Raw genomic sequence first — 14,659 nt, forward strand, 5'->3', positions numbered from 1 at the left:
ATAAAGTACAATTGATTTTTATACGTTTGCACTAAAAAAGATCAATTATGAAGGAAAAAGTCATCGTTTTCACTTTAAACTATACTCGAAAAGTCTAAGACACACTTAAACTATTGAGGTGACCTATCACACACATATACTATATAAAATTAATTTTTCTACACTCTGTAAAACATTATACCACTTGCATGTGGTGTGGTGTTTCACACGCGTCTGCCACATCAGCATAATACGAAAAAATAATAAATTTATGAAAAATAAATTTATTATTTTCATAAATTTTTTATTTTTTTTTTAATTTAAATATATACACACACATAGACCTCCATTTTTGAATGGATTAACAACGCACACTCATAAAAGAGAAAAGGGATTAAAGCAAGAAAACCAAAGCCATAAAGATCGGTTGACATTGGTGAACACTAAAGAACATAGCAAATAAAGAATAAAAAATTCAATGAGCCAACAAAGAGAAAAGCAAAATGTTGAAAATTGAAAATCAAAAATCAAAATGCTCCCATTTTGTTGTAATGTTAATGGAAACATCTATATTCAGCTCCGGTTCAGTTAAATATGATGTTGTTTATTACGATGTTTTCAATTGGGTATTGCTTGCTTGCTTTCTTTCTCCTTCGATCCGTGAGTTGCAATTTTTCCCTCTTTATCATTTTTGTATTCCTTTTTTCAGAATCTTGCCCATTTTTAACCCTTTTCAGTTCTTGCTTTTTCCCCCTTCATCACTAAAAGCTTTTTCTTCACTTTTTGTTGAGAAAGTTGAGATCTTTGAATGGGTACGGACTCTACATCTTTAGATGTGATACTGAAATTTCTGCGAAAGAATAAATTTACAGGGGTTGGAGGCTGCAATTGCGTTATTTGGGGGTGAGGTTGGAGTTTGGGGGTGGGGAGTGATGAAGAAGATGTGATGGTTGGAGTGGTAGTGGATGACATACAGAAAAAAAAAAAAAAAAAGTCACTTTAACCAGGTTTGAATTCGAGCACACCTACTAGTGGATATTCTTAAGATCAACCTAAATGTAAGTGCATCTAACCAACTCTTGTTTAGTGGGTGCTTTTATATAATTTATATCTATTTTTGTATATTATTTTATGTAATTATATTTATTCCGCGTCGAATTTAGTGAGTATCGGAGCATCCAAAAATTATGGTAGGTCCGTCCCTGTGGGGTGGGGTTAGAGTTTGGGGGGTGATGAAGAAAAAGATGGTTTGGGGTTGGGGGGATTTTTAATTTTTATTTTTATGCGTTAATTTTATGTTTAGACGCGTTTTATTTAAATAATTATATTTTTTTCACGTCAGATTTAAGGGATAAAAAAATTTATTTTTAAATAGTTTAGGTGTGTATTAGGTTATTTTTATAATTTAGATGTGTTTTAGACTTCCGGGTATAGTTTAGAGTGGAAACAATAACTTTTCCGCCATTATGAAAGGAGAATCACCAACAATTTTTGTTATATAGAAGGTGAATATTCGGGAAAGTTGGAGATAATAATGAGCATTAATTACTCTCCTTTTTTAAAAAATTAATATTAATTATTTGTATAAATGAGTCCTAAATACATTTAGTCACTAACTAATGTCTATAGAATGTAATTAGTGAAACTTATACCACGAAGTTGTTAGGAGGAATCTAAAGTGTATATCCGAAGTTTTACCAATTAGACAATGAAGATGGAGTAGGGAGTAAAAATGAGAGAGAGAGGTGGTGCCCGTGATAATATTGTGGTGGGAGATAACGAAGATGGTGAAGAAAGCAAAAATGGGAGAGCTTGATGTACGATTTATAATAAAATTTAAATTTTTTATTCTTCCACATATATTAGAGAGAAAATATGCAAGAAATTACATGTTATAGCTCCAATAGTGGGTGACTTTGAATTTTTAACCCTAATAAGAAGAGTCTTTAAAAACTAGCCTTCCTTCCCCTTTTAGTATAGTACAAGTACAATTTTGCCCTTCTATGCCTCAAATATTTTTAAAATTTTTATACTCATTTGTCTCTCAAATTCTATTTTTATTTTTATTATTTTCACTTTCTTATTTTTTTCTTTAATTTTATTTTCATATTTTAATTTATTTGTCTCAACCTTTATTTTTTTCTCTTTTTTTTTCTCAAAAATTATTTATTTGTTTTTTTTCTTATTTTATTCATTTGTCTCAACCTTTATTTTTCTTTTATTTTTTCTTTTTATTATTTCTCTTTTTTCCTCATTTTTCTCAAACTTTATTTTTATTTTTTCCTCTCATTTCTATTTTTCTCAATTTTTTTAATTCTTCGCTTTTTTCTTAATCTTTATTTTTTCTTGCCTTTTTTTCTCAATCTTTTTTTTTCTTTATTTTATTTGATCTTTTTTTTTTCTCAACTTTTATTATATTTTGCTAATAAATTAAAATTGGATAATCTGCAAAAGGGTCGACATCAAAGCAAGTTTAAGGGCATGAATTGTTGTTAACAATTTCTTTGGTATAAGCTTGCCTCTAAGACAAAAATTATTGAACAACTCATAAATCAAGACACAATGTGGTAGTGTCAAGTGTTGCTTGTGAAGCATAACTTATTGTTTGAAAATTCTTGAGTTAAGTCTTGCTTCTAAGACATAAGTTATAGAATATCTCATAAATCAAAAAACAATGAGGTAGTGTCAACACTTGTTCATTGGAAGTAACTTGTTCTTTTGGGAGGTTCTTGTGTTAAGTTTTGTCTTAAAGGCAAGTCTAATAGAGCATCACATAAATCAAATCGTGTCAACTCTTGTCCATGAGGCGTAACTTGTCAGCTAAGTCTTATCTCTAAGGTAAGAGTTATAGAATATCTCATAAATCAAGACATGATGTGACAATAACAACACTAGCCCATGGGGCGTAACTTATTTTTTGAAAGTCCTTGGACTAATTCGAGCCTCTAATGCAAGAGTTATAGAGCATCTCACAAATCAAGACATAATGTGGTAGTCTCAACTCTTACCCATGGGGCATAACTTGTTGTTTAAAAGTCCTTGATTTATAAAACATCTCATAAATCAAGACACAATGTAGTAGTATCAAATCTTATCCGTGGAGCGTAACTTATTATTTAAAAGTCTTTGGGCTAAGTCTTGTCTCTAAAGCAAGAGTTATAGAACATCTCATAAATCAAAACATAATGTGATAGTGTCAACTCTTACCTACGAGACATAACTTGTTATTTGAAAGTCCTTCGGTTAAATTTTACCTCTAAGGTAAGATTTATAGAATATCTCATAAATTAAAATACAATATGGTAATGACTCATGCCCATGGGGCACAACTTGTTACTTGAAAGTCTTTGGTCTAAGTCTTGCCTCTAAGAGAAGAGTTATAAAACATCTCATAAATCAATACACTATGTAGTGGTGTCAACTCTTGCCCATGGGGCATAACTTATTGTTTGATGGTCCTTAGGCTGAGTCTTACCTCTAAGACAAGAGTTATAGACCATTTCATAAGTTAAAAATACAATGTGTTAATGTTGACTCTTGCCCAATATACGTAACTTATTTGAAAATTCTTGTGATAAGTCATGCCTCTAAGGCGAGAGTTGTAGAACATCTCATAAATAAAGACAATGTGGTAGTGTTAACTCTTGTCCGTGGGGCATAATTTATTATTTGAAAGTCATTGAGCTAAGTCTTGCCTCTAAGACAAGAGTTATAGAATATCTCATAAATAAATACATAGTGTGATAGTGTCAACTCTTGTCCATGGGACATAATTTGTAGTTTGAAAGTCCTTGAACTAACTCTTGCTTCTAAGACAATAGTTGTAGAACATCTCATAAATGAAAACATAACGTGGTAGAGAACTCTTGCCCATGGGGCATAATTTGTAGTTTGAAAGTCCTTAAGCTAAGTCTTGCCTCTGAGGCAATAGTTGTAGAACATCTCATAAATGAAAACATAACGTGGTAGAGTCAACTCTTACCTATGGGACATAATTTGTAGTTTGAAAGTCCTTGAGCTAAGTCTTGCCTCTAAGGCAATAGTTGTAGAACATCTCATAAATGAAAACATAACATGGTAGAGTCAACTTTTGCCCGTGGGGCATAATTTGTAGTTTGAAAGTCCTTAAGCTAAGTCTTGCCTCTAAGCCAATAGTTGTAAAACATCTCATAAATGAAAACATCACGTGGTAGAGTCAACACTTGCCCGTGGGGAATAATTTGCAGTTTGAAAGTCCTTGAGCTAAGTCTTACCTCTAAGGCAATAGTTGTAGAACATCTCATAAATGAAAATATAACGTGGTAGAGTCAACTCTTGTTCGTGAGGCATAATTTGTTGTTTGAAAATCCTTGAGCTAAGTGTTGCCTCTAAGGCAATAGTTGTAGAATATCTCATAAATGATAACATAACGTGGTAGAGTCAACTCTTTCCCGTGAAGAATAATTTATAGTTTGAAAATCCTTGAGCTAAGTCTTGCCTCTAAGAAAATAGTTGTAGAACATCTCATAAATGAAAATATAACGTGGTAGAGTCAACTCTTGCCTGTGGGGCATAATTTGTTGTTTGAAAGTCTTTGAGCTAAGTTTTGTCTCCAAGGCAATAGTTGTAAAACATCTCATAAATAAAAACATAATGTGGTAGAGTCAACTCTTGCCCGTGGGGCATAATTTGTAGTTTGAAACCCCTTGAGCTAAGTCTTGCCTCTAAGGCAATATTTGTAGAACATCTCATAAATGAAAACATAACGTGGTAGAGTCAACTCTTGCCCGTGGGACATAATTTATTGTTTGAAAGTCCCTGAGTTAAGTTTTGTCACTGAGGCAATAGTTGTAGAACATCTCATAAATGAAAACATAACATGGTAAAGTCAACTCTTGCCCGTGGGGCATACTTTGTTGTTTGAAAGTCACTGAGCTAAGTCTTGCCTTTAAGGTAAGAGTTATAAAACATCTCATAAATCAAAATACAATGTGGCAATACCAACTCTTGCCCATGAAACATAACTTATTGTTTGAAAGTAATAAGTCTTGTCTCTGCAATGTGGTAGTGTCAACTCTTGTCCATGAAACATAGCTTGTTGTTTGAAAGTCCTAAATTTTGCCTTTATAATGTGATAGTGTCAACTCTTGCTTATGAGATGTAACTTGAATGGAAGAAATCGAAGAAAAGAACAAAAAAAATAAAAATTGCGGAAACAAAATAAAATGAAAAAAATATTTAAAAATAAAAATTGAATACAATGTAGAAGTTGAGAGAGAATGGAAAAAAAATAAAGGTTGATAAAAATAAAAATAAAATAAAAATAAAGGTCGAGAAATTTTTTTTAAAAAAGAAAATAAAAAATAAAAATCAAAGAAAAATCTATCTATTTTTTTTATAAAAGTAGATGTTGAAAGGTGTAAAAAAAAACGTAAGAGTTGAGAAAAATTAAAAAGAACAAAAGAAAAAGAGGAAAGAAAAATAAAAAATCAAAGTAAAATAAAAAAGGAAATAAAAAGATGTTGAGAGGAAAAAGGGAAAAAAGGGTTAAATAAAATCAAAAATAAAAATCAAAGTAAAATTAATAAGAGAAAAAAAAATGAAAGTTGAAAGATATAATCAAGGAGTTGTTATCCATTATGAGGATCATTTATGTAATTTATTCCATTGGTCAGGGATAATTTCATCCAAAAAAATATTAGATAATAGGTAAAGATTATTTTAAAGAAGTTTTTTTTATTTGGGGCTAAAATTTGAAAGTCACCTTAATTTAGGTCTATTCTTGAGATTTACCCGAAAATATGACTATTTTTGTTATGATTTATAATTTCTTAAAAGTATTATTATGGGTCATAATCAAGGACATAGGTTTTCCCTGCCTTGTAATTTTTAAAATTTTTATCCCTTTTGATTTGACTTAGGCCCAATCCGAATGAAAAAAAAAAAGGAAAATGACATGGGTTGACCGCTTTAAAAAAAAAACTAAAAATTACATAAAAGCACAACTTAAGTATCACTTATTACATAAAATCCAACTCTCAAAACATATTACAAAAATCTCATTTTTTCTTATTCTCTCTCTAAAAATGCATATACATAGCATTACCACGGTGTTTCTCCATGGGAGAAGCCTACAATCAAGGAGCAGTTACCATTTTTGAATTTGAGTCCAATTCTGCTTCTTTCTGACAATTCAATTTTAACTAAAACTCCTTTTAACATATTGAAATTATCATTTTTGAATTCGAGTCCAATTCTGCTACTCTCTGAAATTCAATTTTAAGTGAAGCTCCTTTTAACATTCTAAATTTTCCCATGTTGTTCATTTAATGATTTTTCATAGTAATGGAGTAAGTTTTTGATTTTCTATCTTCATAATTATAAAATCGATTTCTGGATTATACTTTTTTGTTTTCAAATTCGACTATTTCCAAGTTATAAATTAACTATATATTACTTAGTAAATAGATGATTCTCCTTCTTTTAGTTCAGGATTAATTCAATTAGAGCCTAATGGACCGACAAATCGGGTTGTTGGGTTTGTTCAGTTGTTGATGGAAGGTCGAAAAATGAAATTAGAGAATCGTAAAAAAAAAATAAAAAAAAAATGATATTGCACGGTCACGTCTACCTAAGATTTTTCTGTTTTTTCGATTTTAAATTTCATTGTTAATTTGTACTGAGATATTTATGTTATACCTGATAATGTGAGGTTTTCAAACTTTTAATTACTTGGAGATAGTTGTTAGTTCTGCGGTAGATTTTGAAATTTTTCTTCAATTTGGTTTATCTTTTAAAAGTTTTCCATGTGTATACATAACACTTGTTTGTATATGATAGACATATACATACGTGCTGCCTTTTTACTTTGAAATACAGTTATATCTATAGTTCATATACATATGTGATTCTTGTACGTTTATATATTAGTATCTATGTATGTGTTAACAATATACATTACTGATTATATGTTGTTGAACATATACATAAGTGAGTTTTGAATTATGTTTTTTATGTGTGTTTGAGGCAATGCACATTACATATGTATATGTTAGACATATACATAAGTTTTGATATGTTGTTTGATGTGCATGAAATGCCTTATTTTGTTATATGTTGTTATGAACATACATTATTGTTTATATGTTGTTGAACATGTGCATGAATGGGTTTGAATTATGTATTGTTATGTGTGTTTGAGGCAATGCAAATTACATATGTATATGTCAGACATATGCATAAGTTTTGATATGTTGTTTGATTTGTAATGAAATTTCCAGTTTAAGATACATCATATTGTTATGTATGTGTTCATAATATACAAAACACGACGCAACAAGAATGTGACAGCTTGTAGGTAATCTTTTAATTTTTTTTATCAAGTATTACTAATGATGTGTTATATTAATTAACATTGTTCTTTGTATGCATGTCAGGAATTGTGGAGTGTTACGTTGCTAGATATGCAAAATACCTAAGTGAAGAAATGGATATGCCTTCAGTGGATTTTGAAGTAGAGTACCATCGTATGCGATGCACGGCACTTCTTAGAAACTACGGTCTTCAGAAAGCGAAGAAAGGTTATGTAAGTGACAATGACGATCCTCCAAGACCAAGGACAAAAAATGTCTACCTACCCGATGAAACTGAAATAGTTAGTGTTGAGTAGTATTTAAGATCATTATGGTGACGACTTTATATTCCAGTGGATTTTTTAGGAATCTAAAATTTGAAATTAATATTAGTTGTTTGTTATGAAACACATTTGACATATGTTTTTGGATTATAGTTTGAATGACGAGGATGGAAAATTATATTTATTATTATTGTGTTGTACATCACCTATTAAATTTTACGTATGATAACATATAAACAGATATGTACTTTTTCAAGTGTATATAGAAAACAAATAACTTGTATTGTTTTTATGTGTGGATATGTTTACACATACATAGCACATTATAAAACTTAATAATATATGTTGAAAAATATACTTACATGAGTCAAAGTTTATATCCACAGGTTATGAATGTTAGCTAATATATATAGCTGAAGTTTACATCGACACAAATATAAAATTTTCAAGTGTATAAAGAAAATGAATAAACTGAATTTTTTTAATAGTGTATATGTTTACATATACATAGCACGTCATAACATAGTAATATATGCCGGAGAATATACATGAATGTACATGTAATCTTACCTAATAAACATAGGTGAGTCAAAGTTTACATATACAGGTTATGTATGTTAGCAAATATACATAGCATAATTTTTTAAACAAACAAAAAAAATAAAATAAATCAACCTAAAATTTTAAACTGAAGTAAACACAAACTTATTTCAACGCATTAATAAAAAATTATAACATATCAATGAAGTAATTTATAAATAATTAATAACACAAAATCAATTATTAATATTCAATAGTATAAAAAAACAATAAGTTAGTTCAAGAGTATATGAAAAATCAATAACATGTGTTTTTTTTCGATTTTACAACGACTATATGTTTACATATACAAATCACAGATTATATTGTAGCTATGTATGTTAAATGATATACATTAATGTATATTTAATTTACATAATACAGATAAATGATTTAAAGGCTATATATACAGGTTATGTATGTTAGCTAATATACATAATTGTGTGACACACTAATTACACAAAAAAAGTAACACTGAAATTTCAAAACGGAAGTAAACTAAAATTTATTTCAACGAAAAAATATGAAACTGAAACATATCAATCAAGTAATTCCTAAAAAAATGATAACAAAAATCAGTGATTACTCTCCACGAGTAGAGAAAAACAAAAAATTAGTTCTCCTTTGAAAAAAAATTACATGAACGTCTATTGTGCCCTTCATGTCCACATCGTCCACAACGGTTTGTGCTTGACGAAAGTGTTTCATTGGATTTCTTCTTTCGCCCCTTCTTCGATCTTCCTGGAAGTGTTTTGTATATCGGTGGCAACACTTCTTCCTCATCTACACTTTTCATGACATCCCAATCTTTCTTATCTGACATCGGAATGATTGGAACTTCGTATGTCTTGACCAATGTGTTTGGCTTGAAGTATTCCTAACAGTATGGTCCAAAATCTTTTGCATGTTTAGACTTCAACACAGATATAGCACGAGCATAAGGTATTTGGTCTATTTGAAACCTCGCACAGTTGTATGAGTCACTTTCAAGGTCAACAATGTATCTTCTCCCAGATATATATATATATATATATATATATATATATATATATATATATATTCAACCACAGATTTTTTTTTCTGAAAAAATAAATTTAATTCGTACATCAATAAAGAAGCCTTTTGGCAAGTTGCTAGACATAACTTACACCAATATTGTTTTCGCACTGTAATGTTTAATTCGTCAGCGATTGAAGAAATCATCCTTAAGTAATTTATTGATTCAGCAGCAATGATCCCTTCACTTTTATAATTTATATATTCTATATTGGTTCTCCGTTGACTAGAGTGCCTCAAAAGAATAGCAATATTCATCTTATAGAATTCCAATTGAAGTTTTTTTCTTCAGAGCTATAATGAAATCAGTGTTTTGATTTGTTTTGGGGGTGTTTAATTTCCGTATGTTTTTATTTTACTGTATTTGATTAATTTAAAATTTAAAATTTAGAAGTTGTTACACAAATTAAGGAAGCATTAATTCACTTAATTAATTAGTTGACTTAACAGCATCCTTAAATCAAGGGAATACGTTAGTTCTTTTTTTAACTTCAGTAAAACTTTCAAATATACATAACAAGCTATGTATATGCATTTTTCTTATGTATGTTAAAGGGGATAGAGAGTAAACTAATTAATAAAAGTGGGATAGGGTATAATTAGTTCTAAAAGGTTGGGATTTGTGTTATTTATACTAAAAAAATGGCCGATAATTTGAAAATATGACAATTAAAGTTAGTCGACCCAATTTATTTTTATTTTTGGGAAAAGGACATGACATGACCATTTTTAAAAAAAGGCCCACATGTGAAAAGGTGGACATGCTGTAGCCAGTTGGCTAAATTAATTCCTCTTTTTAGCCATTTGGCCCAGTTGGACACATGCAGTCTCTATACTTAATTGATACACTTTTATACCACATTGATACACTTTTATACTATATTGATACAATTTTTAAAAAAGAGAAAGGAAATTTTATGCAAGCACATGCAGTCCCTATACCCAATTGATACTCTTTTATACCACTTTAATACACTTTTATACTACATTGATACACTTGTAGTGTCCATATACTCAATTGATACTTTCTAATACTAGATTGATACATTTTTAGAATGCATGTAGAAACTATATAGAGTCGTATAAAGTATGTATCTAAATAATAATTGTAGTTAAAAATTGTATAAAATATGTATAGAAATGCTGTAATTATTATATAGAATATGTTTATTTATAAAAACTGTATCATTATTATATACAAATATATATCTTTAACAATTGTATTATATAGTTACTCATTTGGTTTATTGTATCAAACTATGGAGGTGAAACACATCGTCTATTGTCCAAAACGTGTGTGTAGTTTAGGTTGGACAAAGATTTGTTCCAATACCCTTGGCCTATACATCACTTTCATTCAGTACAATTATTTTAATACTAATGATAATAAGTATGACCTATTTTATAATTCCTCACTATACATATGATTACAATCCACTATATATATGGTAAAATTAATATTTGTCGTCTTTTTCCTCCTGTGTCCATCAAGAAAAGAAAAGAAAATAATTTAATTTTGATCTAAGTTTAGAATCAATTCAAAATGTCCACAAAAATTCATTTTGATCCATTTTACAATCAAATTATTTCTCAAAAATCCAATCCTTAATATTCAAGAAGATCATACGTTCATTTCAAGAAGATCAACAAGCCTCTCAATTTCCTAAATTCCAATGCAAAGATTGGAACATTCATGTAAGTTTTAATGTTCTTCACTCTTTTTTTACAATATTTCCAAAGTTTATTAACTAATCATGTGTATGTATTATTTTTCTTAATAGTGTTAGGTGCAAATCAGCCAACAGTACTGGACCAGAAACTTCATTTCCTGGAAAATCTCTCAAAAGAAAGGGAAAATAAGCCAAAAAAAAACATGGGCCATCAAAGATGAAAACGAAAAGGGCCGAATTATGTTGTGCCGAAAGTTAGTGATTACATGGATATACTCAAAACGGAAAGGGCCCATCCCTTAGTGGCTATTTATCAGGTTTTTAAATTTAGGTACTAGTTTTGTGGAATTATTTTAGTTTTAGGTGTTATTTTTGTTCTTTCCCCTTTATTTTTAGCCATTTGGCCCAATTGGACACGTGCAGTCTCTATACTCAATTGATACACTTTTATACCACATTGATATACTTTTATACCATATTATACACTTTTATACAATTATGGTATAAAATATGTATTTGTATTTGGTATCAAAGATTCATGTATTTGATACCAAATATTGTATTTGATTGATAAAAAAGAAGAGCAACAATTACAATGTTAAAAAATCGTCTTTGATTGTTAGAAAAACTACACCAATTAGAAGAATAGTTTTTTTTTTTAAAAAAAATGAAACTGCGAAAAAAATAGTGGAAAAAAGGACAAAAAGTTTTTTTTAGAAAAAAAGGGCAAACAATGAATTTTTTAAAAAAATGTAGCAGCAATTTTAAAAAAATAGCTAAAAGATAAAAGCAACAACAACATGAAAGCAGTAGCAAAAAATGACCTAAATGGCTATATTTTGGAAATTCAAAATCAATGTCCACTCAGCGGCAATTCTTTTAGTCGAGTGACTATTCTTGTCTATTCCCAAAACAAAATTCATTCACTCTTTTGGTCAGTCATAAATTAGATTTAGGTTTTTTATTTTTTATTTTTCGGTTTCCCAAGGTATCCCCTAGCCGGCAGCTGTGAGATTAATCCTCTGTTTCTACCGTCAGCGCACTAAGCGGTAGGGAACTGATTACAGAGTGTTTTTCATTCACCAAAGGTGGGGATCGAACCCCCCAACCTCTTACTTAAGGGGTGAGGTACTGGATCACCACATCAACCTTTGTGGTTAAATTTGGGTGTTTGAATAAAAGAGACATTGAATTTTTTTAGTTGAATTTGATTTAAAGGTGTAAAAATAATTTTCTAAAGTCACGTAACATATTCAAAACTAAAAGTTTAATTTTAAGATTATTTTAATTCAATCTATTAACAAAAAAGTAAATACACACTAGTTGCTGTACGTGGAGAATATATATTCACCATCATTAGATGAGGTAGACATATATGTAACACTTTTGTTAGTTGGGAAGGTCACCATTATTAACTCATCTTTTAACTGAATTCTTTTATCTAGCGGTTCTTAATATTGATTTGAGTTCTTTTTCAATTTTCTAGTGTTTAATTTTTTTATGTTAATACTTTTTTTAATATCACATAATTTTATTTATAACAATTAAATGAGATCAAAATATATCTCACTATAATAATTATAAAATTTTCTGACAAACGGTGCAATGATAGAAGGATTTGACTATATTGTTATACATCAAAAATATATATACACACTATTATTAAATAATGTAGGTATATATGTAACTCTTTGATTGGTTGGGAAATGATCATTATAACTCATTTATTCACTATATTTCTTTTATGTATCTATTCTCAAATTCTCAATAAGAATTTAACTTCTTACAACTAGTGTATATATATATATATATATGATCATTATAACTCATTTATTCACTATATTTCTTTTAAGTATCGATTCTCAAATTCTCAATTCAGATATAACTTCTTACAACTAGTATATATATATATATATATATATATTAGTTTTGCGATTTAGAGCGAATATATTATTTATTACAAAATGATGCACATGTATCTCATCATCTAACAAATAATGTAAATTTATCCTTTTTGTTAATTTTATTGTATTCAATTTTTATTTTATTTTATAAATCTGACTTCTTAGTTCCAAAATGTCAGGTGACTTTAAAAAATCTATCTTATTCATATTTTTCATCCCCCAAGCCCGGCCTCAACCTTATACAAATTAAAAGACTCAATTAGTTTTTACTCGTTTATAAAATGAATCAAAATCAAGTTTAAATAGAAGAGTAGTTGCATTTTCTTCTTTATTCAAGTGGGATTTGAAGCAATTAGAACATGTGTAAAGTAATTTTTTAAAGCTATACAATATTTTTCGATCTAAAAATTATTTTTATTTTACATCAAAAATATTTATACACAACTAATAGATGACCAGAGATCATGCCGAGTGTTTGAACATCCATTAATCTCAGATTTTTTTTATATATTTATATACAGAATACAGTAAAATCGGTTGTAATATATTGTTAAGAACACATAAACAAAAACGGATATTGGGTGTTTTGATTTTAGTGTGGAACTTAACCACTTTAATGCCTGAAGTGGCGTGGGTTCGATACCTGGTAGCAACACAATTTCTTATATATACATATTCCTTAACTGAGCTCTTATATGTAGCGATTTCTTTCAATTTGTTGGTTCACACTCATTCTAATTTTGCATACTTTTATTTGTAGCAACTGAAATAAAATCTAAACGTACTTCATCATAACAGTCATGAAACTTTCAAACAAACAATGTCATAATAGAGAAGTTTGACTATACTTATTAAAAATTGAAAATATATATAAATCATTATTAGACGACACGATGTATAGGTAACACTTAAGTTAGTTGGGGAAGTGACCATTATTAACATATTTCTTAGACGAAATACATATACAGGCTCTTGAACTATTTCACTTTTCGCGTATGGGCACCTTAATCTATTGAACCCTTTACTCCTTCACAAATGGTTTCAATTGAGCCCAATTTGCTGACGTGGCAAAAAATATAAAATGCGTGTAATACGCACGTTGATGATGTGACAAAGTAACGAATTAAATAACAACACGTGTCATTTTTACTTAAAATAATTATAAAAATAATTTTCTAATATAATTAAATCTAATTTTTTTTTTTTAAAAAAATATATCTCCCCCTCCAGCTACCTACCCGTTCGTCCTCCCCCTCTTCCCTTCCAAACAATGTTTTCTCCATTGTTGAACACACAATGGAGAAATCCATTGTTGAACGCACAAATGGAGAAAAATAATTTTAATGTTTTTCTTCAGTGTTGTTTCTTTTTTCATAAAGAAAAATAATTTTTTTTCTTTACCTCCTTCTTCTTCCTCCAACTCTTCCACCATTAAACCACACTTTCAATTCTCATTTTTCCACCAAAACTACACCCAACAACAAGAAAAAGAATACCAATTCAATACACATTCATATACAACAAGCAACAATAACAATTTATTTTTGAAAAGAAAATTTCATTTTTTTGTCTTCTTCGTATATTATTTTTCTAGTGTTCGTATATTATTTTTCACTGAAACAAACTACACATCACAGCGACAAATTGACATACTCACACAGCATATCCGATACTCTCACCTTCACGAGAACACACACACACTCACCTCACCAAATTCACACACGCGTACAGTGATAGAGAAAAGATGAGAAAGCAAGAGAGGAAAGGGGATAATCAGAGGGAGAGAGAGAAGAAACAGGGGAAAGAGATCAAGAAAAGAAGAGAAAAGGTGAGAAAACAAGAGAGAAAGGGGGAGA

At 29.4% G+C, this 14,659-nt stretch overlaps 1 protein-coding gene across 2 annotated transcripts; it reads left to right on the forward strand.

Annotated features, from left to right (window-relative positions):
* The first annotated feature begins 324 nt into the window (after window positions 1-324).
* LOC107847117 lies at window positions 325-7,812 on the forward strand. 2 transcript variants are annotated; one of them, XR_007047475.1, is made up of 2 exons: window positions 325-1,037; window positions 7,395-7,762. XR_007047475.1 is itself a non-coding variant. In XM_016691351.2 (2 exons), the coding sequence occupies exons 1-2, from the start codon at window positions 483-485 to the stop codon at window positions 7,625-7,627; spliced, it is 390 nt and encodes a 129-aa protein (XP_016546837.1). In that variant the 5' UTR covers window positions 333-482; the 3' UTR covers window positions 7,628-7,812. The 2 variants fall into 2 exon arrangements, 1 of the variants encoding a protein (XP_016546837.1); XM_016691351.2 differs by having other exon boundaries at window positions 333-639; window positions 7,395-7,812.
* The last annotated feature ends 6,847 nt before the right edge of the window (window positions 7,813-14,659 follow it).

The sequence above is a fragment of the Capsicum annuum genome, chromosome 11, assembly GCF_002878395.1.
Source record: "Capsicum annuum cultivar UCD-10X-F1 chromosome 11, UCD10Xv1.1, whole genome shotgun sequence".
NCBI classification, from domain to species: Eukaryota; Viridiplantae; Streptophyta; class Magnoliopsida; order Solanales; family Solanaceae; genus Capsicum; species Capsicum annuum.